This window comes from Siniperca chuatsi, linkage group LG3 (genome assembly GCF_020085105.1).
Source record: "Siniperca chuatsi isolate FFG_IHB_CAS linkage group LG3, ASM2008510v1, whole genome shotgun sequence".
Taxonomy (NCBI): domain Eukaryota; kingdom Metazoa; phylum Chordata; class Actinopteri; order Centrarchiformes; family Sinipercidae; genus Siniperca; species Siniperca chuatsi.
Window position 1 is genome coordinate 600,146 of NC_058044.1, and position 27,355 is coordinate 627,500.

The window sequence follows — 27,355 nt, forward strand, 5'->3', positions numbered from 1 at the left end:
GCGCTGCGTCTGTCAGTGCGTCTGTCAGTGCTGCGTCTGTCAGCGCTGCGTCTGTCAGCGCTGCATCTGTCAGCGCTGCGTCTGTCAGCGCTGCGTCTGTCAGTGCGTCTGTCAGTGCTGCTTCTGTCAGCGCTGCGTCTGTCAGCGCTGCGTCTGTCAGTGCTGCTTCTGTCAGCGCTGCGTCTGTCAGCGCTGCGTCTGTCAGCGCTGCGTCTGTCAGTGCGTCTGTCACTGCTGCGTCTGTCAGCGCTGCGTCTGTCAGCGCTGCGTCTGTCAGCGCTGCTTCTGTCAGCGCTGCGTCTGTCAGCGCTGCGTCTGTCAGCGCTGCGTCTGTCACTGCTGCGTCTGTCAGTACTGCGTCTGTCAGTGCGTCTGTCACTGCTGCGTCTGTCAGTGCTGCGTCTGTCAGTGCGTCTGTCACTGCTGCGTCTGTCAGCGCTGCGTCTGTCAGCGCTGCGTCTGTCAGCGCTGCGTCTGTCAGCGCTGCGTCTGTCAGTGCGTCTGTCAGTGCTGCGCTCCACGTGAGCCTCAAACGCACAAATATAAATACAAACACTCGTCGATACACAGATCAGCTGCAGCTGATCAATGACGATGATTCATTAGTGTATCTGCTCAGTGCTGAACAAAGACGTGTGGACTGTGTGTGTAGTGTGTAGTGTGTGTATTTAGTGTGTGTGTAGTGTGTGTGTGTAGTGTGTGTGTGTAGTGTGTGTATTCAGTGTGTAGTGTGTAGTGTGTGTGTAGTGTGTATTCAGTGTGTAGTGTGTATTCAGTGTGTAGCGTACCAGTCTCTCTCCTGACAGGACCTCCAGCAGTTTGATCAGCATGCGTCCGTCTCTCAGGTCCATGTAGAGGTCTGTGATCCTGCAGGAGACTCTGGACAGGTGAGAGTTCACCCACTTAGTGAAGGTCTTCTTCTGCACCGCCTCGCGCTCATCTGCACACACACACACACACACACACACAGAGAAACACACACACACACACACACACACACACACGGTAAGTTAGTCCAGACAACTCGACTGTTTGTTAGCAGCTTTTAGCCACGTTAGCTCGTGGGTTCACTGATGTCTGTGGATCCAGACTGAAGTATGTCAACAGTTACTGGATAAACTCATCCTGCTGACATTGTTGAACCTCTGACTTGCTAACTGTTAGCATGCTAACATTTAGCATGCTAACATTTAGCATGCTAGCAGGGATGTAGCTACCACTGAGGACACAGTCGTCGTGTCCTCTGGAGTTTCTTCTGAGAATAAAAGTGAATGTTGCATTTATTAACTGATGTCAGCTCTTTTGGCTAAATCTGACATATTTACAATAACATGAAAGAATATTAATGATGATTACTGTGTGTTGTTCCTGATCAATACACGAATAAAGTCAAGTAACACACAGTGGATCATACAGTTCGAGGTTCCTGCTGAGGCCCAGCAGGTTACAGCGAGTTAGAAGAACGTCTTACAGGTAAATCCCTCAGGTGGGGCAGGTACAGGTCTTAGAAATGCGTCAGTGAAAGGATGAGGTGGAGCACACTGATGATTGATGTGGGTGAATTTGAAAAGTCTCTTTCTGAAGAGTCCCGATGTTAAATCTCAAAATAAAAACTGCAAGTCATAAAAATAAGGAAGAAATTCTGGTACCTGAACGTCATGCTGTCTGCACGTTAACACGCAACACTGTTAGCATGCTAACGTGCTGATGTTAGAATGCTAATATGCTGACTGTCTGCACATTAACACGCAACACTGTTAGCATGCTAACGTGCTGATGTTAACATGCCAACGTGCTGATGTTAACATGCTAATATGCTGATGTTAGCATGCTAACGTGCTGATGTTAACATGCCAACGTGCTGATGTTAGAATGCTAATATGCTGACTGTCTGCACATTAACACGCCAACACTGTTAGCATGCTAACGTGCTGATGTTAACATGCCAGCGTGCTGATGTTAGAATGCTAATATGCTGACTGTCTGCACATTAACACGCAACACTGTTAGCATGCTAACGTGCTGATGTTAACATGCCAACGTGCTGATGTTAGAATGCTAATATGCTGACTGTCTGCACATTAACACGCAACACTGTTAGCATGCTAACGTGCTGATGTTAACATGCCAACGTGCTGATGTTAGAATGCTAATATGCTGACTGTCTGCACATTAACACGCAACACTGTTAGCATGCTAACGTGCTGATGTTAACATGCCAACGTGCTGATGTTGGCATGCTAACATGCTGATGTTAACATGCTAACATGCTAAATGTAGTAGTTGTAATCATTCGTGTGAACATGTTTTTGCTAACATTAGCACTGAATGCTAACATTAGCTTGTTCCAGTGGCTTTTGCATGGTGTTCAGTACGTATTACTCAGACTGTCTGACAGACGCACTGTCAGTAATTACTGACATTTATCAATACAGATAGAATTTACAGAAAATCAATTATCAGCACCAAACGTGTCTGTGTGTGTGTGTGTGTGTGTGTGTGTGTGTGTGTGTGTGTGTGTGTGTGTGTGTGTGTGTGTGTGTGTGTGTGTGTGTGTGTGTGTGTGTGTGTGTGTGTGTGTGTGTGTGTGTGTGTGTGTGTGTGTCTGTGTGTGTGTGTGTGTGTGTGTGTGTGTGTGTCTGTGTGTGTGTGTGTGTGTGTGTGTGTGTGTGTGTGTGTGTGTGTGTGTGTGTGTCTGTGTGTGTGTGTGTGTCTGTGTGTGTCTGTGTGTGTGTGTATTTTGTGCATTTCTATACATTTCGTAGATCTAGCAAAAAGCAGACTAAGATAAATTGGTTATTGATCTTATTATTATTGATAATTGGTTATTGATTGAACAGTAGCAGTTTAAACCCGACGCAGTTGTATTTGCATCTTTACTGCTGGAAACAAAGTCAACCCTGAGTACTGTCTGCAGGCAACACCCTTCACTTATGAGACAGGCAGCCTGTATGTAGCCTGAGAGGCAAATCTGAGGGCAAAAGGGACTCAAAGAGCTGTGGCGTCCGGACAGATGCCGATGTTCGGGGGAGGAGGGAGACGAGTCGTCCTTCATCAGCACCCGGTCCAATCAATAATCAATAAGCAGGGCTTTGGCTCGAAGGCAGTCAGACGCTACAGGATCAATATTTCCCTATCGGCCGGTTTCTCTTTGCGTTATTTTGGTGTTTGACCTTTAACCCAGAGGAAGCAGGAAGTCGTCAGCAGGAAGGAAGCGAAGCGTAAAGAGAGGCAGAGAGCCAATCAGGAGGCAGCCGGCAGCGTTTTCAACTATAATCAATAACTCCGAAGTCCCGCCCCAGCTTCCTGTTAGTGAGTTAACATGTCGCATGACTGACAGTCCGTCTTTACCGTTAACCCTGACTCTGACCTGCAGGTCACCCCGCCCCCCCACGACAGGAGACTTATTGATCACTGATCGATCAGAAGCCAGTCAGGTCAAACGGGGCTTCGCACGCTTGAAACGCTTTCAGATTTGAATTATTTGACACTTCCTGTTTTAGCTTCTGATGTCACAACACAGACCTTCAAAATAAAATGCGTTCCCGAGGAACGTTACAGCTTCCTTCACATTAAAATGTTCCTGCAGTGATTTCTCTTGAGCCGAGCCGCCGCAGGTCAAAGGTCGACCAGCCGGCTGCCGGCAGCCGCGGAGGTCAAAGGTCGCCGACCACTTCCACTGATACAACTTCCTGCTGCAGCGTGGAGACTCGGGGCGGGGACGCTCCGGAGGAGACGACTGTCTCGCTGTGAACTCACAGGAAGCTTCTACTGATTCATTCAAAATAAAAGCGCAAAACAACCGCTGTGACATCATCCGGCGAGACGCTGCGTCGGCCAATTACAAACCTACAACCTCCACTTCCTGCTGGATGACTCTGTAACACGAACGCCGCTTTTCAGCTGTTTACGTCACGATCGCTGCGACAACACACGCACACACGCACACACACACACACCCCTTAGATAATCTGACCCCGTCTCCTTAATCCTCCGCCCAACATGTCCGCCCCCCCGCTGCTGTGACCTCTGACCTCTGCGGTTGGGGTTTCTTCTTCTCTTCTTACCTTGCAGCTGCTTGAATCGCCCCTCCAGCTGGTTGAAGCTGACCTGCAGCTGAGCCGAGTCGGCCGCCGCCCCCTCGCCCTCCGTCGCACTCATCAGTAAAACCGCCGCCAGAAAGAGGAAAGCAAGTCCCGGCGAGCCAAAGCTCAGATCCCGGATCCCGCCGAGAGCTCGGCGGCGACGGGCCGAAGAGGCGAGGGCGGGGTCATAGTTTCAGTCCGGATTATGGCTCGAGTCTGCGGACCAGAAACCTGCTGGAGCTCAGAGAAAACGAGCTTCCACTAAAATCTCCCGCCAGACGCTCACCGGCCGACTCTGGAAGAAAAACCTCAACGAGCGAATCCAGACGGGGTTTTAGTATCAAACCTCAGACCTGCAGCCGCTTCTGAGCCGAAGAAGATCCAGAAAAACCTTCAGGGCGAAAACAGACTTTAAAGAGCCAACAAAATCCCCCAAAACGGGTTTTTAAATCCCAGAAAACAGAAGGAAACTGGACCTGCAGCCGAAACACAGCACACGTCCTGGAGCTCAGGAGGCGGCAGAGAGAGTCCAGAGGTCAACGCGGCGCTCGCAGGACCAGGGTGTGTGTGTGTGTGTGTGTGTGTGTGTGTGTGTGTGTGTGTGTGTGTGTGTGTGTGTGTGTATCCGGCCCTGCCCAACACTCGAAGCAAGGCAGCCGCTACACGCTGCTCATTCTGCTGCTGATTACACACACACACACACACACACACACACACACACACACACACACACACACACAGTAACACACACACACAAGCCCCGCCCACTACAAACAGAGGGAGGACCCCCAAAAAAACCCACTGTTAAAAATGAAAATATAGTAAGATGACCCTTTACTGGGATTCAGGTGTCACACACACTTCCTGTTCAGCACACGAGCGTTTGTTTAATCCCTTTTGTTGAATTCTTAGTTTTTACATCTATATTTTATATTAAATATATTTAGTATATCACTATATTATTGTGTTTTTTACACATATATTAGTTTAACACCAGCGGGGGGGTAAAGAGCATGAAACTGAATAAATGACCTTTCGCATTAACACGGTCGCTGAGATTATCTTCAGAATAATAATTAATCACAAACAGCTCCTCCTCTGGCTCTTCAGGACACGATGACGTGAAGCTTCTTTAAGAGCTTCATTACATATACATATATATATATATATATACATATATATATATATATATATATACATATATATATATATATATACATATACATATATATATATATATATATATATATATATATATATATATATATATATATATATATATATATATATATGTATCTATATATACACACATATATACTCGATTACTTCAGACGGAGACTTTTGGCGTAAAAATACACAAATATAAACATTGAAATATAATTAGAATGAGTTGCCGGATATTTTTTACAGTGTAGAGTGTGTCGAAGTGTGTGTGTGTGTGTGTGTGTGTGTGTGTGTGTGTGTGTGTGGGGGAAGAGGATTCACCGATCAGCCAATGGCGTTACAGCTTGACAATGATGTCATCAGGGGTGTAAATGGGGGGTTGTTTCCCTTCATTGTTCCTTCACATTCCTGACTGAAGGACAGGAAACAAGGAACAAACATCCTGCACACACACACACACACACACACTCTCACACAGAAACACACACACACACACACACACACTCTCACACAGAAACACACACACACACACACAGAAATACACACACACTCACACACAGAAACACACACACACACACACAGAAATACACACACACTCACACACAGAAACACACACACACACACACAGAAATACACACACACTCTCACACAGAAACACACACACACACACACACACACACTCATCAGGACAGAAGATGTGTTAGAAAATATCTGGTTCTTTAATAAAAAGCCTGCTGACATAAAACAGAACTACGACTCCCAGGATGCATTTCACTAACAAACCACATTCTGGCTTCTTCTCCATGGCAACCACCTGGTAACCAACCTGAACACCCTAGCAACCAATGAGCAACATCCTCATGCCGTCATCACACCAAATCCTGTGACAGCTGATTGGCTCACAGTTTTTGAAAACTGGACTGAAAACATAAAACTAGTTCCTGACAGGTGAGGTCGCACCTGTACGTCCTATCAACGTAACCTAAAAACTACTATAACCACGATCCAAACCACGATCCCAACCACGACCCCAACCACGATCCAAACCACGACCCCAACCAAGACCCCAACCACGATCCAAACCACGACCCCAACCAAGACCCCAACCACGACCCCAACCACGACCCCAACCACGATCCAAACCAAGACCCCAACCACGATCCAAACCACGACCCCAACCAAGATCCAAAGCACGACCCTCAGTGGAGTCTGACTGGGGGCCCGCTGGGGTTTAGGGCCTCTGCAATATGAAGAGAACAACCTGAGGAGAGTCCAGTGTGTTCGGGGCCCCTGGGTGCTGGGGGCCCCTGGGTGCTGAGGGCTCCTGGGAGCTGGGGGCCCCTGGGTGCTGAGGGCCCCTGGGAGCTGAGGGCCCCTGGGAGCTGGGGGCCCCTGGGTGCTGAGGGCCCCTGGGTGCTGGGGGCCCCTGGGTGCTGAGGGCCGGCCTGACTGGCTGAATTCTGTCCAATCAGCAGAGGAGATTACCCACAAACCCCCTCTGTCTGATGAAACCGGTGCAGAACATTTCCTGCTGCTGTATTAGATTAACGGAGGATCTGATGTCAGACAGCAGACTGGCGGAGCCATGTGATCGGCTGATTGGACGGCAGTGTGACTGAGTGGGCGGAGCCATGTGATCGGCTGATTGGACGGCAGTGTGACTGAGTGGGCGGAGCCATGTGATCGGCTGATCCGACACACTGAGTCTGTTCTGCAGGAATCGAACCTGCGAGCGTCACCGGCTGTCAGCTGAGGAGGAGCTCAGAGGAAAAACATGCAGAGAAATCACAGCGAGCATCAGTGAGCCAGCAGAGCGCCGCCCTCCTCCTCCTCCTCCTCCTCCTCCTCCTCTCCCTCCTCCTCCTCCTCCTCTCCCTCTTCTCCTCCTCCTCCTCTCCCTCTTCTTCCTCCTCCCCCCCCCTCCTCTCTCTCCTCTCTTCTTCCTCCTCTCTCTCCTCCTCCTCCTCCTCCTCCCCTTCTCCTCCTCCCCTCCTCCCCCTCCCCTCCTCCTCCTCCTCCTTCCTCCTCTCCTCCTCCTCCTCCTCCTCCCCTCTCCTCCTCCTCCTCCTCCTCCTCCTCCCTCTTCTTCCTCCCCCTCCTCCTCCCCTCCTCCTCCTCATCCCCCTCATCTCCTCCTCCCCTCCTCCTCCCTTCCTCCTCCTCCCCCTCCCCTCCTCTCTCCCCTCCTCCTCCTCTCTCCTCCTCCTCCCTCCTCCTCCTCTCTCCTCCTCCTCCCCTCCCCTCCTCCTCCTCCTCCTCCTCCTCCTCCTCCTCCTCCTCCCTCCCTCCTCCTCCTCTCCTCCTCCTCCTCCTTCCTCCCCTCCCTCCTCTCCCCTCCCCTCCTCCTCTCTTCCTCCCTCTCCTCCTCCTCCTCCTCCTCCCTCCTCCCTCCTCCTCCTCTCCCTCCTCCTCCTCTCCCCTCCCCTCCTCCTCCTCCTCCTCCTCCTCCTCCTCCTCCTCCTCCCTCCTCCTCTCCTCCTCCTCCTCCTCCTCCTCCTCTCTCCTTCCTCCTCCTCCTCTCTCCTCCCTCTCCTCTCTCTCCTTCCTCCTCCTCTCTCCTCCTCCTCCTCCTCCTCCTCCCCTCCCCTCCTCCTCCTCCTCCTCCTCCTCCTCCTCCTCCTCCTCCTCCTCCTCCTCCAGAGAGCTTTTTGTTTTATATTTGTGTTTGTTTACTGTGCAGTCACCTGACACTTGACTGCCATCTAGTGGTGTGACTGTGCCATCAGCCTTCATCACATCTTTTCTGCACCAGTGTTGCATTATGGGTTGTTGGTAGCCTTAATGTTGCTATGCTAATGAGTCAGTCAGCGCTAACAGGGTTCAGCTGAACCTGCAGGAGTGAACATCACAGACGAGGAGCTCAGAGAGTCTGTGCAACATGTCGGAGCAGCTGCCGGCAGAAATATAACATTAATAACTGTGTTTTCATCAGTGTTTAATCGCCTGAAAATAAGAAGCGTTGTGTTTTCGTTACCTTAGAATCAGCCTTTATATCTACAGAGGGAGCGGGTCCGCTTCCACGGAGGCCGCCATGTTGCACCGCCATGTTTCTACAGGAGCCCAGAACGGACAAACCAAACACCGGCTCTACAGAGGGCCTTTCACGTCTCAATAGGATTCAGGTCAGGACTCTGACTAGGCTGCTCCAAAGTCTGCATTTTGTTCTTCTTCAGCCCTTCAGAGGTGGACTTGCTGGTGAGTATTTTCCCAAAAGAAGAACAAAATGAAGACTTTGGAGCGGCCTAGTCAAAGTCCAGACCTGAATCCTATTGAGATGCTGTGGCATGACCTTAAAAAGGCAGTTCATGCTCGAAAACCCTCCAATGTGGCTGAATTACAACAATTCTGCAAAGATGAGTCGGCCGAAACTCCTCCACAGCGCTGTAAAAGACTCACTGCAAGTTATCTCAATCGCTTGATTACAGTTGTTGCTGCTAAGGGTGGAGCAGCCAGTTATTAGGTTTAAGGGGCAATCACTATTTCACACAGGGCCATGTTGTTTTCCCTTAATAACAACCTTCATTTAAAAACTGCATTTTGTGTTTACTTGTGTTATCTTTGACTAATATTTAAATTTGTTTGATGATCTGAAACATTTTAGTGACAAACATGCAAAAAAATAAGAAATCAGGAAGCCGGCAAACACTTTCTCACACCACTGTGTGTGTGTATATATATATATATATATATATATATATATATATATATGAGATATAACTGGTTCCATGTGTCATTGAAAGACCTTTACAAGTATAAAGTGTATAAAGTGAACAGGTGGATGGAAACACATGTTGGTTTGGTTTAGTCTCCAGTTTACACACTGGGTTTTTGTTACAGTCTGGATTTCACGCCGGCGGGGCTCCTACCTGCGAGCGCCTTGATGCGCGAGCGTTCGAAGAGGCGGGCCGAGCTGTTCTCATTGTCCCAGTCGTCGTCCCAGCGGTTGTTGACCGTGTCGTTGCTGCTGCTGTACTGCTGCTGCAGCTCCATGTGGTCGTACTCGGCGGCCACCGTCGTCATCATGACCTTTCACCTCTGAGACACGCCTCGATGTCAGCGGAGACACGTCCACATCGGCAGCTTCAGGCCGAGCCCTGCGCGGAGACACGCGGACAGGAAGTCAACAGGAGGACATTAAATCAATAGACACGTGGAAACTGATCAGGAGATATTTGATCAACAGAAACCGACCGGATCGTCATTAATGGACTCACTCAACAACATTGTCTCTGTCCAGACAACCAGACAAAATGTCCTCACGAGACAAGATCGGATCAAAAGAAAACATTTTAATGCCACAAAATATAATTTGATTCAAAGCTTTACTGAAGTAAAAGTATGAAAACGTGTTGAGCAGAATGTATTTTAAGTTTAACTATATCACACTATAATGCAGTGTTTTAATACTGCAGCTCACAAGTACCTGAGTAAATGTACTTCGTTACCACTGACACACACACACACACACACACACACACACACACACAGGTGTCCTTATGTGACATCATCGACCTGCAGGAGCCACTAGGTGCAGCTGCAGTCTGTCTCATTACAGGACGCTGATGTCTCAGAGACACTTAGCTGCTCATTATTATTATTATTATTATAATAAAGACGTGATGAAGACGTGATGAAGACGGGATGAAGACGGGATGAAGACGGGACAGGAACTGTGTCACTGTTAAAAAGACACAGAGCTCTCTGTTTATTATATTGATCAAGCTGATAAATAAATCCGTCTCCCTGGTGTAATGTGACTTCCACACTCACAGTCCTGTTTCTGTTAATGAGTCTCCACTCAGCTAGCTGTTAGCCTCCACCCAGCTAGCTGTTAGCCTCCACCCAGCTAGCTGTTAGCCTCCGCCCAGCTAGCTGTTAGCCTCCGCCCCGCTAGCTGTTAGCCTCCGCCCCGCTAGCTGTTAGCCGCCGCCTCGCTAGCTGTTAGCCGCCGCCCCGCTAGCTGTTAGCCGCCACCCCGCTAGCTGTTAGCTTGGTCCTCTCTGACGTGTTATGATATAAATGTGCTATAAACCATTTATTAAGTGTTTACATACTGCTCATAAAGGCTAAATAGTAAAGTTTTACCAAAAAGGTCACAGTCTCCATGACAACTTTAGGAACTACAAATCCCAGAGAGCATTGCTGTAAGAACCCTCCAACCAGAGAGCTTCAGACTCTGACAGACGTTAGAGGCTGATATTTGTAGAACTTGATGGATAAATTCAAAAACTAGAAACACTTTCAGATTTCAGTTTAATTTTGGATTGAGTGCAGCTGAGGCTCATGGGTAATGTAGTATTGAGAGGTATTCTACAGCAACGTCCGGGTGTTTGGGTATGTGCAGGAATCCTCAAGTGTAATACCTGTTAAGACCCGTTCCACACATTAAGACCTCGTCGCCGCCTCGAGTTGAACGACCTGAGTGAAATATGTGTTTCAGTGCCTCGGCGTCTCTCTGTGTGATGTCATGATGTGTGTGATGTCGTGCTGAGTGCAGCCACGCTGAGCTCCCATTGGCTGCTGGGTCAGCTGACCGGCACTAATGGCTCCATCACATCAGAGTTATTAGACTGAGCAGCAGAAGGAGCCATTACAGCACTCAGACATCCAGGGGACGTCCTGCGGGACCCGGCCTCCATTACTGGATCTGACTTCCCAGAATCCTCTGCTGGATGACGGAAACAGACCTCGGAGCAGTCTGAGAGTCTGAGCCGGCAGCAGCTTCACAGGAGGACGACAGGTCGGAGGTCAGAAGTGGGAAGAGTGGCCAAAAACTACTCACGTAAGAGCACAAAGTGTGTATTAACGTATTGTAATATTACGTATGAAGTATAAAGCTACTGACGTGCGTGCAACACGGTAACTGGTCTCAGGTCTGTCCGGCTGACGCGAAGAAGAAGCGAAGCGATCGTACGACCACCCGAACGGGACGCACACAGGAACAAAACAAGCACACCTCCCCTGCCATTAAGTCAATAACATACACCACCTGGACAAAAGTATGTGGACAGCGGAACAATCCCTCCATATGTGACGGTTGAACACATGATTCTGACATCATCAATCTGCTGCTGTAACTGACTCCTGTCCACATACATTTGGCCATATGCCACAGAAACAGCAGTGACGACAGCAGGTTTCATGAAGGGCGTTGAGAGTTTAATGTGAAAAGCCTGACGGGACCAGGAGTCTTTCAATTTACTGATTGATTTTAGTCAATTAAGCGTCAAAGTTATTAAAACTGCTGGCGATCAATTTTCCATTAATCCACTAATCAACTGATTGACTGATCTCTTCAGCTCAACTTTCACGTGTGGAAACAAAACGCAGTAAAACTGTATAAATAAAGTTCTGAGTGACTGTAATATTCTCACAGTGAGAAACTGTGAATGTTAAAAAACAAAGGCAGAAAAATGGAAACAGCATTTGGGGATAAAAATAGAGCAAATTTTCCCCGAGTGAAAACTGAGAGGCTGAGAGGAGGAATAAAGGTTCAAACGGGGGTGGAGGGGTGAGGGAGGGGGGACAGGAAGTGTTAGCGCCCCCCACCCTCTCCCTCTGGGTTTCTGTCTGTTTGCGTTCACATTCCCCAAACATGACGACAGCAGGAACAGAAACTCGCCCCCCCGTTTAAACTGACCCACCCAGCAGACCGGCAGGCAGCACAGTGATCAATACTTCTACACTCACACTACATTACACACGGTCAGTTACCGAGCGTTTGTTAAAGGAACAGTCCAACTTTTAGAAAATCCTCCTGGCAGTAGCCTAGCTTAGCACAAAGACTGGAAGCAGGGGGAAACTGTTAGCCTAGCTTAGCACAAAGACTGGAAGCAGGGGGAAACTGTTAGCCTAGCTTAGCACAAAGACTGGAAGCAGGGGGAAACTGTTAGCCTAGCTCCATCAAAAAACTACTAGGGGGAAAAAAATTAAGAAAATCTGTTTAGAACTGATTTTCAGCCACAATAATCACAAAAACTCTGAGATGTTGGTTGAACTGCCAAACATGGCAGCCATTCTCTTATCACCAAGGGGAAAAGCTATGCTAACATTAGCCAAGACGTTAATGTTAATTTTAGAGCACCCATTATGTACAAATCCGATTTAACTCATACATGCCAACCTGTCTGCTTTACACGCCGCAGGTTGTTAGCTAACAAGCCCGTCAGGAGTTGATCCTGTCGTCAGTCGGTGACCGAGGTCTCGTAGTGAGCGTCTCCCGGCTGCTTGGCTCTGAGCACCAGCGCCGCGGGGAAGCAGGTCCAAGCCCCCCGCCACGTGGTCTACGATGCACCTCAGCACACTGACGTTTGCTCCTCTGGTGAATTTTTTAAATATACTGGAAGGGAGGGTCCGAGTGTGTGTGTGTTGGGTGGGGGGTTGTTGAACAAATGGCTGCGACTCCGAGCTTCTCAGAGCAGAAAAAAACTCCTGAAATACATTCAAACATTCTTCAGAGCCTGACAGTCACAGCTGAGGAAACACACAACACACACACAGGGCAGCAGGTGTGTGTCACCTGTCTCCCAGAAGCAGCTGTCTCACAGGACGACCACCACACACACACACACACACACACACAGCTGGTTGTACAGTCACGTTAACATGTGAGGAATGTCTCGCTTCAGTCTGCAGTCTCTCGGCCAACAGACAGTCCGGCGCACATTCCCCGCAAAACCACGACGCGTCGTTCCTTTGTGCAGATCAAACCAACGTTATAACGTGTTGCTCAGGGAGCGTCAGAGGAGCTGGTAGGTGGATTCGTTCACCTTTGGACAGAGCCAGGCTAGCTGTTTCCGATCTTTATGCTAAGCTAAGATAGCTGTTTCCAGCGGTTTCTGGCCTTTATGCTAAGCTAAGATAGCTGTTTCCAGTCTTTATGCTAAGAAAAGATAGCGGTTTCCAGTCTTTATGCTAAGCTAAGCTAAACTAGCTGATTCCCCCCATTTCCAGTTTTTATGCTAAGCTAAACTAGCTGTTTTCCCCCATTTCCAGTCTTTATGCTAAGCTAAGATAGCTGTTTCCCCATTTCCAGTCTCAATGCTAAGCTAAGATAGCTGTTTCCCCCTGTTTCAAGTCTTTTTGCTAAGCTAAGATAGCTGTTTCTGTTTCCAGTCTTTATGCTAAGAAAAGATAGCGGTTTCTAGTCTTTATGCTAAGCTAAGCTAAACTAGCTGTTTCCCCCAGTTTTATGCTAGTAAGCTTTAGCTGTTTTCCCCATTTTCAGTCTTTATGCTAAGCTAAGATAGCTGCTTCCCCATTTCCAGTCTTAATGCTAAGCTAAGATAGCTGTTTCCCCCTGTTTCAAGTCTTTTTGCTAAGCTAAGATAGCTGTTTCTCTGTTTCCAGTCTTTATGCTAAGAAAAGATAGCGGTTTCCAGTCTTTATGCTAAGCTAAGCTAAACTAGCTGTTTCCCCCCATTTCCAGTTTTTATGCTAAGCTAAACTAGCTGTTTTCCCCATTTTATGCTAAGCTAAGATAGCTGTTTCCCCATTTCCAGTCTTAATGCTAAGCTAAGATAGCTGTTTCCCCCTGCTTCAAGTCTTTTTGCTAAGCTAAGATAGCTGTTTATCTGTTTCCAGTCTTAATGCTAAGCTAAGATAGCTGTTTCCCCCTGTTTCAAGTCTTTTTGCTAAGCTAAGATAGCTGTTTCCCCCTGTTTCAAGTCTTTTTGCTAAGCTAAGATAGCTGTTTCTCTGTTTCCAGTCTTTGTGCTAAGCTAAGATAGCTGTTTCTCTGTTTCAAGTCTTTTTGCTAAGCTAAGATAGCTGTTTCTCTGTTTCCAGTCTTTGTGCTAAGCTAAGATAGCTGTTTCTCTGTTTCCAGTCTTTGTGCTAAGCCAGGGGTTTTCAAAGCCCCCCCAAACAAGATTATGCCAACTCTTTCCAACTTTCTAAGTGGATTCGTCTGTTCCGCCATTAAGCCGGCAGCCGAGGTAGCAACAGAGCAGAGTCGACGTCTGAGTAAAAGGGGGGCGGCGGCAGGACGGGACAGGGGTGTGGCGTTTTGATGATGCGTTATGTGTGCGACCCACCACCGGGGGATTTAAAAAGCAGCTAGCAGCAGTTAGCAGCTAACTCGAAGAAGAAGAAGAAGTTAGCAGCTCACCTACAGCAATCACCGACGCGCCCGGAGCGCATACGTCGACTAGACGCCGACGCCGCTGTATTACACGTCACGCCTCTTTTGCTCTCAGAACGCCGGCATTTTATCTAAAATCACCGTGGATGTATAATAAGACCTGGATACGCCGCCGCCGCCGCTCAGCCTTACAGCCAGTTTCCCCCCACAGGCCGCCATTATAAAAGACACGTCCGCAGACGTGGAGCGTGAGCCTGCGATTGGCCACATTAGAAAATGATTGACAGGTACCCCGCCCAGCAGCCTGAACCTGCTGACCTGCGGCCGTGCTCACAGCTCACAGTTAACGGATCAGACTAATCCAGACCTGGGTTTAAACGTCAGGATTAAAAGTGCCTTTGTGACGTTAAACCAGACCGGAAACATCGAACGCAGACCACAGCAGTCCACAAAGAAGAAGACGGAGGCGTTTCACGGCAGATTAAACAGAAATCCGCTCCATAAACAAAACCAAAGATGAGGACGATGACGGACCGGTAGGATCAGGTGCAGGTCTGCTTCAGGACCCGACCTCCGGCTGGTGGACAGAAACAGCAGAAGAAGAATGACCTCACTCCACTGAGCAGAGCAGGGTGGGTTTATTGGATTTACGAACACACACACAGTCATTTCCCGGGCAGCTGACCACACCCGTCAACACCAGCAGCTCTGTCACACTGATGTCTGCTCGGCAGAAACACGCCGAACAGATCCGACTCCAGCGGCAGAGGGAAGTAACATTTCTGCTGACTCACACCTGCAGACAGGAAGCGCTGAGCCGAAGTATTAAACGTTTCCGAACTGAAACTCGGGATCAAATTAATACACGACTCAAAAAAGATCCTGTTATTTATTTTTTACCGATGTAAATGATCAGTGACAACAGTTGGACTCCTCTTCCTCTCTGAGTCGGAGGTTCAGACTGATGCCTCGTGCTAAATATGAAGCTACAGCTAGCAGCCGGTTAGCTTAGCTTAGCATAAAGACTGGAAACGGGGGGAAACAGCTAGCCCGGCTCATAACTCATAACCCCCGTAAGGCTTGTTTTTGTTCAGATGAAACAAACCAGATCTAACTTGTCGAGGACCTGGCTGGTGGATTTTGTTACGTTTACAGAAAACCTGCAGGACTCGGATCAGTTTTCTCTGAACTCTGTCAGACGTGTTTACTGCGCAGCAGGAGATTTATCTCTGCATGTAGCAAAATTCACAACGGCTGAATCCAAATATCCCGACCCCCCCGCAGACTTCCCGGGACGCCCGTGAGTGTCGAGGTCTGCACCGGATCCACAAGAGTCTTGATCTTCCAGAGAGTCCACTTGGGGTGCAGACACCTCAGGACTTGGCTTGGAAGATTACCCATAGTTCATAGCAACACGGACGTGATCGGTGTAAAAGAACTGGATAATAATAATAAAAATAATTCATACTCATTTATTGATTAGCCATAACGCGTCTTTTCCAGGACGTCTGCTGCTGACGGAGTTTTATTTTGCACAAACAGCCGACGTTACTTCTGTTGACACCTTAACTTTGGGCTTTTGACTCGTCGCCGTGGAAACGAGTCCCGTCTCGCAGTATTTCATCTTCTGGTTTCTTGGCGCCCTCCCAGACTTAAAACGGCGAACGTGCCGCGGCACGAATGACCGAAGTGGGCGAGGGCTCGGCCCTCTGCGGACGTCTGGATTCAAAGACTTAATGAAACGTTAACTATAATAGTCGTTTTCACGTCAGAGTTTTATAATTCTTCTTCTGCTTCCGGCTCTTTAAGCTTCTGCGCAGCTCACGAGGCTCAGGACGCTCCTGACGCTGGCGAGAGGCGTCAGGAGCGTCCTGAGGTCTCCGTTAGCCTCTGAAAGGTCTTGGTGGGTGTTGGTGCAGCTATAAAGCGAGGCGGTGGGTCGGTGGGAGATCTCCGGCTGCGAGAGGTTTGTCTCTCCGTCTGTTCGCACGGCGTCCGAGCCGCCGCCGGCTCCGCAGCCTGACGGAGGCGGCTTCCCTACGTAGCGTTCAGGAGGGCGGAGATCACCTGACACGCCGACTGTCGGCTCACTGCTGCGTTGGAGGACACAGATCCACCTTCGTCTCGTGGTCCTGGGGAAACGTTCTGCCGGCTGGTCTCTGTTCTACAGCTACTGATCGTCTTCAGTATTGATTATCTACCAGTTATTGGTTTCACTAACATTTAGAGTTTGAACTTCAAAGTGATTCTTCACACGAACAGATTCAGCTCAGACCGACAGCAGCGAAACTGAAACCAGGCGTCCGCTAATCGCTGGCCTCACTGTGTCGGCACTAATCAATAACGCCTGTGTGACCTGAAGCCCGAACCCGTTTCTGCATCAGAACTAATGATTTCCATCAGTGATCAGAAACTGTCAACCAGAATCCAGTTTTTATGAAACATGCAAACGTTTCTCTAACGTTCCCGTTCCCATGATAAATGTTTCCTGTAACTTTCCACCGACGATCGAGAAATGTTCCGGTCGCACTGATCATTTCCAGGAATATTCCCAGGAGACCTCTGCAGACATTAAGCTACATCCTGCCGCGGCTACATTAACACTAATGTGTTCTCCGCTGCCTCGCTGTCTCTTTAAAGTACCTCCATAGAACATCTGGAGAACGTTCTTTGAAGGTTAACAAAGCCATTAAATGTTTTGTTGGCGTTCCTGGAAACATTTCCCCCCACACAGGAACTCTGTTAAAGAACCAAAGTTCTGTACAGAAAATTACTGTACGGGAACCTTCATCATTCTGGGAATATTTCTGTCAGATTAGGAGAACGTTCTCATGTTGTCCAAAATAAGGTTCTTGTACAGTGTCCCATCATTAAACACCTGACTTTCTAACAGCGGCCATCAGTTCGCACGTCACACAGTCGAGTGTTAAAACACGATCTGTGTGTAATTGTGAGGTTTTGGGGTTCTATAACCTATTTACAATGTTCCCATGTGGTCAAAGACGAGGTTCCTTTTAACGTTGCAACCATGGGAACCTCGAGGGAACGTTAGTAAAACGCTCCCAGAACATTCCAGCAACCAAACACTGGGGAGAGGCGGGTTTCCTCGTGCGCTCTCTGGAACGTTTCCCACCACGATCTAACGTAGGAGGAGCACGTTCCTTTAACGTTAGAACGTTAAACACTGGAAGCTTTTATGAAGGTAACGGGAACCGCACAGGAACCATTAGTGAACGTTGCCTGAAGGTTTTTATGGAACCACGAGAGAACGCTGTGTAGACTGTATGAGAACATCTTCTGGAGGTTGTAACTATGATAACATAAGAGGAACCTTTGGGGAATATTAGAATTGTCTTAACTTTAAAAAAACATTCATAGAACGCTCCTAAAAACCAACATTTGTTGTCAAGAAAGTTTTAGTAAATGTATCTGCAGCCTAGTTCCTGGAACCATGAGAACTCAACGGGAACTTCACAAAACGTTCCCACAACTAAATACTGTCAGTCCCTGCAGACTGGACCCTGTGCTGCTCTGGGTGGGGGTGCTGGTGGTGCTGGGGGGGCTGTCGCGGTAAACACACCTCCACCTCCACACAATGTCTGAGTACAGATTCACGTAACGTCAGGAAAACGTTCCCGCAACCAAAAGACGTATGTGGGGGGGTTGTGGGCGACAGAGGCCTGCTCAGACCAGGTCCTGGCCACCATCAGTCCTGCGGTCTGTTTTCCAGTATTTTCTCCTCAGCTTTGTGTCTGCGCACCGGGACGGCGGCTCCGGGCCGGGGACGGCGGCTCCGGTGTTTATTGTCCTGAGCGCACACATCACCTCCTCCTCCCGCGGCCACGCCTGTTTTTGCGTCCAGGCATGGCGCACCGTTATTATCCTCCATCCTCCTGCCGAGACAAATGGCTGCTGGCGGGGCGGAGGGGGGGGGGGGCGAGCAGCGGCTCCGGCCGGGAGACCGGACCGGGCCTCCGGGGAGACTTTCTGCCTCAGACCCGAGCAGAGGAGTCGGATCGCCCAGATCCTGCCGAGCCTCCTCCGACATGAGGCGAAGTTTGCGGAGGATCCGAGGCTCCGGCGAGTCGCTCCGCAGAGCTCCAATCACAGCCGCCGCGACAACAGAGACCGCAGAGACCAGAAGAGACAGAAGAAGAAGCCGCTCACCTGCTCAGGAGATCACAGCGAGCCTCCAAACTTCAGCCGAGAAGAAGAAGAAGAGTCCGCAAACTGGCGTCCGACACGGAGAGGACGGACGGGAGGGAGGGAGCTGCTGCTGCCGCTGCTGCTGCAGGGAATGACGGGAAAGAATCCGCACTGCCCCCCCTCCTGCTCCTCCTCCTCCCTCCTCTCCCTCCCCCTCACCCCTCCCTCTCCCCCTCCTCCCTGACACCCCCTCCCGCATCAGTGCGGGTCTAAACCACACCGAGATTCTGGTTTTTATTGTTTTTATTCTGGTTTTCATCTTTTATTTCTCTGTTTGTGCTGCGTTCAAGGACGAATCTGAACTCTGAGCTCCAACTTTGTGGAAACTACATTGAACAGTTTAAAGCCCCTCAGAGCGCCCCCTAAAGGCCGCGGAGTGCATTACAGCAACAAACAACATCCTGATGAATATCTGTTCCTACAGTCTGAACAACAGCTCGTCCTGTAGGGGGCGCTAGAGGAAACATCATGGAGTCAAATCTACAGGGTTCATCCTCTGAGGAGCAGAACGGGGCGCAGACTGTGGGGGCGCAGCCAGCCAGTAGGGGGTGCTGGCTGGCAGCCTGTAGGGGCGCAGCCAGCCAGTAGGGGTGCTGGCTGGCAGCCTGTAGGGGTGCTGGCAGCCTGTAGGGGTGCTGGCAGCCTGTAGGGTGCTGGCTGGCAGCCTGTAGGGGCGCTGGCTGGCAGCCTGTAGGGGTGCTGGCTGGCAGCCTGTAGGGGGCGCAGCCAGCCAGTAGGGGGTGCTGGCTGGCAGCCTGTAGGGGGTGCTGGCAGCCTGTAGGGGGTGCTGGCAGCCTGTAGGGGGTGCTGGCTGGCAGCCTGTAGGGGCGCAGCCAGCCAGTAGGGGTGCTGGCTGGCAGCCTGTAGGGGCGCAGCCAGCCAGTGGGGGTGCTGGCTGGCAGCCTGTAGGGGGTGCTGGCAGCCTGTAGGGGTGCTGGCAGCCTGTAGGGGTGCTGGCTGGCAGCCTGTAGGGCTGGCTGGCAGCCTGTAGGGGTGCTGGCTGGCAGCCTGTAGGGGCAGCCAGCCTGTAGGGGCTGGCAGCCTGTAGGGGGTGCTGGCAGCCAGTAGGGGCGCTGGCAGCCTGTAGGGGTGCTGGCAGCCTGTAGGGGTGCTGGCAGCCTGTAGGGGCGCTGGCAGCCTGTAGGGGCGCTGGCAGCCTGTAGGGGTGCTGGCAGCCTGTAGGGGCGCTGGCAGCCTGTAGGGGTGCTGGCAGCCTGTAGGGGGTGCTGGCTGGCAGCCTGTAGGGGGTGCTGGCAGCCTGTAGGGGGTGCTGGCTGGCAGCCTGTAGGGGGTGCTGGCTGGCAGCCTGTAGGGGGCGCTGGCTGGCAGCCTGTAGGGGGCGCAGCCAGCCTGGACTCCACCCGACTGGACTCGTCAGCGCTCTTTAATAATGAACGAGCTTAATGGACCTGCAGCTTTTATCACTCAGCTGCTGTCTGAAGAAAAACTCACAATTATTATTATATATTATAACTCAACTCTGATTTCGTGGCATCTCCATGGCAACGGCTGCTGAGGCTCATGGGTAGTGTAGTATTTTCTTCCATAGACCAAACAGAGAAAGACACGGAACATTTCTGACTGACGACCGGACCAGAACCCGGCCCGTCTGGATCAATGAGGACACTTCCTGCCCCCGGCCGCCCTCCGATTGGTCGATGTGGAAACATGTGGTGTAAACTGAGCCGCGCTGCCCGTCAGCACGGAGCCCATTCGAGTCTGATGGAGCGCTTTAATGACGGCTGATGGAGCACACGGAGGCTTAATGAGGGCTGTGATTGGATCAGAGGAGTCACCTGAGAGCTGCCAGGCAGCGCTCTCCTATCGACTCATAAACTGTTAAACACAAGGCCGCCGTTACCCTGCACGCCCGAACCCTCAACCTAAAGCAGCGTGCTCCGCCTCGTCCCTGTCGTGGCACCTGTCCAGGTGTCGTGAGTCCAGGTCTGGAGGGTTCTGCCTCAGCACGACGTTGTTGCGAGTGTGTTTACATGCACGTTAGTATCCTGGTTTTGATGATATTCAGTCTGAGAGGAAAAACCTGGTTCTTCATCTGCCGGTTTTTATATTCAGGTTTCTGGTGGTCTTGGACTCGTCCAGCTGACGTTTCTGGACCGACTGAGTCGCCTCCACGGCTGATCTCAGTTCAGTTTCTGACCGCCGCGTCGTCCCTACGCTGTTAATATTATCTCTACTAACTGACCTGAGGACACCTGCACACAGGACAGGGTCTGACGAGGAACCTGGACCGACGAGGAACCTGGACCAGGTGCTTTCCTTTCATGCCACTCTCTGCCTCACTACCTTCATCTGACGGCTTTAGTTACTTTACACGTTTATAAACTCTGATGTTTCGTTATAAATTAAACTCCGACAGTTTGCACGAGATCAGCTGAGACGATTAATCGATTAGTCGACTGACAGAAATTTAATCAGCAGCTGTTTTGATGTTTGAAGTCGTTTCTCGTGTAAACCACTTCCTGCTGTAGATCTGCTGCTTTCCCTCTGAACGACTGTAATAACTGTGATGTTTGTTAATAACGTCGAGCTTCGGACTGTCGGGCATCAGCAGTCCAGGTGTGCAGGTCTCCTCCCCCCCCCGCCTCCTTCAGCCCCCTCCTCGAGTCCTTCTCTCGGTCTCCTCCTCCTCCACCCGTTACCCACCAGCAGGGCGTTGGTCGCTGCCACAACAGACCCCAAGACCTGAAGACCAGGACTGTGACGCCCCGAGACGCAGGAAGAACTTCCCGGACAGACGTTCCCAGTTCACCCTGAAAAGAAAACCAGGTCCAGAAGCAGCAGCTCGTCCCTCTTCAAACCGCATCAAACCAGTCGGCAACACATTTCCACTTTTATTCAACTTTGCGATAAATAGAAAATAAACGACATGGATCACAGATCGCAAACAAACTGAAGGTTTCATCACAGAGAAAAGAGCCGCGAGGCCAGCAGCCGTCAGAAGTCCAACCACTCCGTCACGTAGACGCAGTTGGACGGAGAGATTTCTCCTCCTTCGTGACAGTCGTCAAACACCTGAGGACAGAAAGCAGGAAGTCAGGGCTCGGCCGCGGGACTCTGGACCTTTAAGACTAATCTCATGCGTATTTAGTATTTGCGTTACCGGGCAGAGTCCGCAGGGCGTCCTGACGAGGCCGGTGGGCTGGATGACGGGGTTCACGCCGCGGTACAGCTTCATCTGGCCGTCCACGCTGCCCACCGTTCCCTCCTTGGCGGCGATGACGGTCATCTCCACCTTCCCGTCGTAGATCAGCGTGTTCAGGATGGTCTCGATGTCGTCCATGGACAGGTCCACCTGAAGGGAGAGACCTGCAGTCAGTGTGGGAGACAGCGGCTGATATTTTATTTATGCTCGACTAAGACGAGTCACGAGCCCGCTCTGACGTGGTCAGTGTGGGGGGGTGTGATGTCATGACAGGGGGCGGGGCAGCGAGAGCGTCACCTTGCTGATCCCCAGCTCGCAGATGTACTTCCAGACTTCGTGCGAGGTGGCGAAGGAGCTGTTCCTCTGGACCATCGGACTCTGTTTGCTGTCCCTCGCTGCTTCAGCCTGAACACACACACACACACACACACACAACAGGCTCGGTCTGAGGTCACCTGACCAACGAGACATCTGAACCGCCAGCGAGCTGACAGGAAGTCCTAACGGGTCGGCACGTACAGCACAGGAAACACTAACAGGGGTGGTTTGGCAGCGTTTTATGGAACCTGATCCAAACTGGAACCATGAGCGCTTAAACACCGGACTTCACTTCCTTCACAGATTCAGATCAATATATCTAATCATCACTAATGTTCAGACTCGCAGCAGGTCGTTCGTTATAAACGAGCTGCAACAGGAAAGTGACCGACACGCTAATCAATAATCCAGAAATATGATATTTAGGACTTTTCGTTCGTCTCCGCCCGCAGGATCGACAGCGTTCAGCCTCTGCTGCCACCTGCTGGTCTGAAAGACGACGAATATGAATCGTTTCTCCTTTAATCATCAAATAAACTGAATCAATAAATGTTATAAAGTCTTTTTTGGTACCTTGCTCTGCAGGAACTTGAAGCACTGCTGGTTGAGGACTTCGACGAACTCGGACTCGAAGTCCTGGTCGCTGTACCAGGCCCCCCCCGTCACCGAGCGGTCGGGCTGCAGGTTGTACAGCATGTACACCTTCTTCTTCGACGCCTGCACACAACAAGCACGGAGCAGTCAGAGGGGAAGCGTCCTGTCTCCGCCAGGAGCGGGAGCAAAGGGGGACATGAAGGTTTTTGGTCCGTTGTGAACTCACAGCCACAGATTTGACGGCTTTGATGAGTTTCTTGCTCTCCAGGTTCTTCAGGATCTTGTTGATCTCAGTCAGAGGAAGGTTGCTCTTAAAGCGGATGTCTCTGCTCCAGATCCCTGCAGCACAAAGCTACAGTCAGCAGCACGCCGCGCGCAGCACGCCGCCGGCGCGCAGCAGCCGCCGCTGGCGCTCGCAGCAGGCCGCCGCTTCGCAGCACGCCGCCGGGCGCTCGCAGGAAGCCCGACAGCCAGGCGACCGCACGGACCCTGAAACAGGTTGTCCCTGCTGTTCCTGCAGATCTCTTTACGCTGCGATTCTAATGGAAGTGACAGACTCCGCAGCTGTCCGGCGTGAAAACAACGTTTCTGTACTCGCTCGCCTGACCGAAGGTTTCAGGTCGACGGTCCACGCGGAGGAGATCTACGACGGTCTGGTGTTTACGTGGCGGCTCATTTAAGGCTAAAGTGATGAATACTCGTGCTTCCGTCTTCCTCAAAGGCTACCTGTCCTCTCGATCCAGCAGCAGCGTCACGACGGAGGGCGTGGCGGGAAGAGCGCAGCCGGACAGAAACCAGGTCCAAGCGTCGGCCCGGTTTCCTTCTGATCGGTTTATGAAAACCGGTTTAACCGGAGCATTTCTGTTCTGTTCGGCCTTTTAAACCGTTTCAAATCGGAATATAAGACTGCACGTGGACTACTGAGTCAAACACAGTAATGACCCTGACCCCTGACCCTGACCCCTGACCCTGACCCCCTAAACCCAGCTGTAACCCTAAACCAAGTCTTAACCCTCAGAACGCCGTCTCTACGCGCGTGTGTCCCCACCGCGATATAAGAACGTGAAAGACGCACACGCAGCTCTGTTTTACCCGAAAAACTAGAACCAGCAGAAGAAGACGGTCTCTCAGCACCGGAGGAGCTTTAGGAAGAGGTCTGCTGAAGTCCAGCACGAACAGCAGGACAACCCGTTGCTTTAAGACAGAAGTGCGCAGAAACCGGACCCGGCAGTGAGCGGTAGCGTAGCAGCAGCGTAGCAGTTAGCGTAGCAGTTAGCGGCGGGTGCCCCCGTGGTCTGCGTTACCTTTGTTGCCTGCGTCCTCGATGACCTGGTAGACCAGTTTCTCCTGGTTGTCCGAACCTTTCATCTTACTGAAACACAAGCAGAGCTGCTGCAGACTCAAACCATCAGACAGAAACAAAAACATTCTGCTGGACGGACGACAGGAAGTCTAACTTCTCTGGAGAAACTGATTATTGTTTACTCTGATTCGACAACTTCTGTTTCATGTGTCGCTCATTTAAAATCTCCATTATTATGTTTGTGTTTAATGAGACTCGCACATATTTCACTCTCTAGCTGTTGTGCAGTGCATTGTGGGAAACAACACCTGTGTCGTGTGTGTGCGTGTGTGTGTGTGGTCAGTTGCGTGTCGTCTCGGGTTCACCTGGCGCTCTGAGCGTCCTTCATCCTGTACAGGAGCCCCGAGCTGTTCCTCAGCAGGTCCAGCTGACCCTGGAACAGGTGACAGGTTCAGACCAGCTGACATCATCAATAACAAACCAATCACACTGCTCAGAAACACAAACAGGACGGGTTACGGTCTGATGTGAGAGCGACCGATCGGAGAGGACTCCGCGGTGACGTCAGACTGACCAGTGACAGCAGCTTGTTGATGGCCATGGCTCGGTGCTGCGGCTCCAGGTGAGGCATGTCGTTCTGGATCACCTGGTCTGTGATACCGTGAGGGAACTGCTGACACAGCTCTTTGATCCTGCAACACACACACACACACACGCAGACACACACACACACACACACACACACATGCAGACAGACACACACACACACACACACACACACACACACACACACACGCAGACACACACACACACACACACGCACAGACACACACACACACATGCAGACACACACACACACAGACACACACACACACACACACACACACACACACACACACAGAGACACACACACACACACACAGAGACACACACACACACACACAGAGTCACACACACACACAGACAGACACACACACACGCACACACGCACATGCAGACACACACACACGCACACACACACGCACATGCAGACAGACACACACACACACACACACACACATGCAGACACAGAGACACACACACACACATGCAGACACACACACACACATGCAGACACACACACACGCACACACACACGCACACATGCAGACAGACACACACACACACACACACATGCAGACACAGAGACACACACACACACATGCAGACACACACACACACACATGCAGACACACACACGCACACACGCAGACAGACACACACACACAGCTTCGGTGAGTACAGTGCAATGATTAATCGATAAATTGATCCACAGACTTCAGTTTCAGATCACATTGATTCAGACAGCTGCTCCTGGTCTGCAGAGCTGCTGGACTAAACTCCTTTAAACGTCCACAGTGGCCTGTCTGTCTCTCTGCCTGCCTGTCTCTCTGTCTGTCTGTCTGTCTGTCTCTCTCTCTGCCTGTCTCTCTGTCTGTCTGTCTGTCTGTCTCTCTCTGCCTGTCTCTCTGCCTGTCTGTCTCTCTCTCTGCCTGTCTCTCTGCCTGCCTGTCTCTCTCTCTCTGCCTGCCTGTCTGTCTGTCTGTCTGTCTGTCTGTCTGTCTGTCTCTCTCTGTCTCTCTGCCTGTCTCTCTCTCTGCCTGTCTGTCTGTCTGTCTCTCTCTCTGCCTGCCTGTCTCTCTGTCTGTCTGTCTGTCTGTCTCTCTCTCTGCCTGCCTGTCTCTCTCTCTCTCTGCCTGTCTGTCTCTCTCTCTGCCTGTCTGTCTCTCTCTCTGCCTGTCTCTCTGCCTGTCTGTCTCTCTCTCTGCCTGTCTCTCTGCCTGCCTGTCTCTCTCTCTCTGCCTGCCTGCCTGCCTGTCTGTCTGTCTGTCTCTCTCTCTGCCTGTCTCTCTGCCTGCCTGTCTCTCTCTCTCTGCCTGTCTGAGGTGAATTCAAACAGACGAGCTGTCTTCAGGGTTTTCTGCCTCCACGTGTTAAAATAAAGTAAAACTTAAGCTCGGGTTAAAACAGTCCCAGAGAGCAGCTAAGTCACGTGTTGTGCTCCAATTCGGCAACACGTTCAAACCACCAAGCAGAACTGTTACCAGAAAACCCCTCAGCTGAAAACTAAATCTCGCTTCGTTAAAACTCCGAGGCGCCGTTAAACAACAGCAATGTTGAGATTTGGATTAAATTAAATAAACTCTGTGTGTTGGCTGAATGTCGCTACGGTTCAGAAAATGAATATATTCGCTGTGTGTGTGTGTGTGTGTGTGTGTGTGTGTGTGTGTCTGATGATAACCGAGTAAACAATAAATTTGACAGAATTTGCCCGGAGTCTGGCGCGCCGGTCTCCGGGCAGAGACGGCGGCAGAGCTCGCTAACGCCGCCTGACCGACCTGTTCTCGATCTCCGCGGGGTCTGAAAGGTTCGTCTCCTTCTTCACTTTGACTTCTGCCATTTTCAACCGTGTTGTCTGTAGTTTTCTGCCTGAGCTGTCGTGACTGTTAGCCTGTAAGCTAATGTTGTCAGACAGGCATGCTAGTTCAGGGTCCTCAAAAGTTAGCTGTCGGCAAGGGCGCCCTGAAAACTGCCTGATCCAAAAAGCTCCGCTTCTTCTTCGGCGGTTGGCGGTTGGCAGCCAGCTTGCCGGCGCATTACCGCCGCCTTCTGCTCCGGAGTGAAGACCAGACGACAGACTCTGAATCTAAAGACTCCTCCTCCTCCTCCTCCTCCTCTTCCTCTCTCGGAGGCCCAAACAGCGCAGAACTAAAGGTAAAACATTCTGACAAGAGCGCATGCGCGCAGGGCGGAGCTCGTTGCTATGGAGACGCTTCCGTACACGGCCGCCGGGACCGGAGCGTTTCAACGAGCCTCTTCATCATCTGCGCTTTAATCTGAAGTAAGAAAGCGGTTTGTTCATTATTGAAGTGTATTATTTTACACTCAAACGGGCACGCGCGCTGGGCGTGGTCTCACAGCGGAAACAGCGCCGTACTTTCACCGGCTGCGGCATGACGTCAACTTTAAAGGCTTTAAAGCGTTTTTCAGTTTTTCAGTTTAAAATCCCGCTGCGGGACTTCATGTTACTGTATACTTGTACTGAGGGAAATATTCTGCTTTGACTGTATTTATTTAGCAGCTGAAGTTTGTCCTTACTGACAAACCAAACATATGATCACGGACGCATGCTGGGATTTTAATGACGTCACTGTGTACTAAGGAGCAGGGCGACGGTGTAAACTGACCAACACCTAAACTAACAGGAAGCCTGAAAAGGTTCGATTTGTTAACGTGAAAATATCATCCTGCGTACCTGCGATTAAAGTCACGTGATGACGACTGGTGTTACTTTACTAAATCTGACTGCTTCTCTTCTGCTGATTGATTGATTGATTGATTGACAGGCAGACAGTTGTCGTCATGACAGCAGGAGCGGTGTCGGCTCCGCTCATCATTCC

The 27,355-nt window shown here is 50.6% G+C and overlaps 3 protein-coding genes across 10 annotated transcripts in view; 1 reads left to right on the top strand and 2 right to left on the bottom strand.

The window, feature by feature from the left end:
• The window catches only part of LOC122872934 (spectrin beta chain, non-erythrocytic 1-like), a 53,125-nt gene extending 34,470 nt beyond the window's left edge, over nt 1–18,655 (bottom strand). Inside the window, 3 exon segments of the mRNA XM_044189064.1 lie at nt 789–940; nt 9,116–9,343; nt 18,499–18,655. Coding sequence (XP_044044999.1) covers nt 789–940; nt 9,116–9,272 — 309 coding nt within the window. The 5' untranslated portion in view covers nt 9,273–9,343; nt 18,499–18,655.
• Nucleotides 18,656–21,376: 2,721 nt separating this feature from the next.
• On the bottom strand, nt 21,377–26,489 carry polr3f (polymerase (RNA) III (DNA directed) polypeptide F). The gene is made up of 9 exons (XM_044189772.1): nt 26,294–26,489; nt 24,490–24,607; nt 24,281–24,348; nt 23,917–23,984; nt 22,839–22,951; nt 22,592–22,735; nt 21,998–22,105; nt 21,659–21,850; nt 21,377–21,570 (listed from the first exon to the last, which is right to left on the bottom strand). Exons 1-9 carry the CDS (start codon nt 26,353–26,355, stop codon nt 21,493–21,495), a joined length of 951 nt encoding a protein of 316 aa, XP_044045707.1. The 5' UTR covers nt 26,356–26,489; the 3' UTR covers nt 21,377–21,492.
• The window catches only part of dzank1 (double zinc ribbon and ankyrin repeat domains 1), a 12,304-nt gene continuing 10,728 nt past the window's right edge, over nt 25,780–27,355 (top strand). The window contains exons 1-3 of one of the 8 annotated variants that reach the window (XM_044189769.1): nt 26,700–26,796; nt 27,034–27,173; nt 27,302–27,355. The exon at nt 27,302–27,355 is cut by the window's right edge and continues 71 nt beyond it. In XM_044189769.1, the coding sequence (XP_044045704.1) occupies nt 27,318–27,355 (38 nt within the window). In that variant the 5' untranslated portion in view covers nt 26,700–26,796; nt 27,034–27,173; nt 27,302–27,317. Of the gene's footprint in view, nt 26,323–26,503; nt 26,797–26,830; nt 27,174–27,301 lie in introns of those variants that run through there. The other 7 variants (XM_044189768.1, XM_044189770.1, XM_044189766.1 and 4 more) reach the window with 7 other exon arrangements.

What these genes read in the sequence shown, in the direction of transcription:
- polr3f (XM_044189772.1), bottom strand. Translation starts at nt 26,355, where the DNA reads ATGGCAGAAGTCAAAGTGAAGAAGGAGACGAACCTTTCAGACCCCGCG. An exon ending in AAGGACGCTCAGAGCGCCAG is followed by an intron (nt 23,985 to 24,280) that starts GTGAACCCGAGA and finishes CTTGTGTTTCAG; the next exon opens with TAAGATGAAAGGTTCGGACA. An exon ending in GCGAGCTGGGGATCAGCAAG is followed by an intron (nt 21,851 to 21,997) that starts GTGACGCTCTCG and finishes CTCTCCCTTCAG; the next exon opens with GTGGACCTGTCCATGGACGA.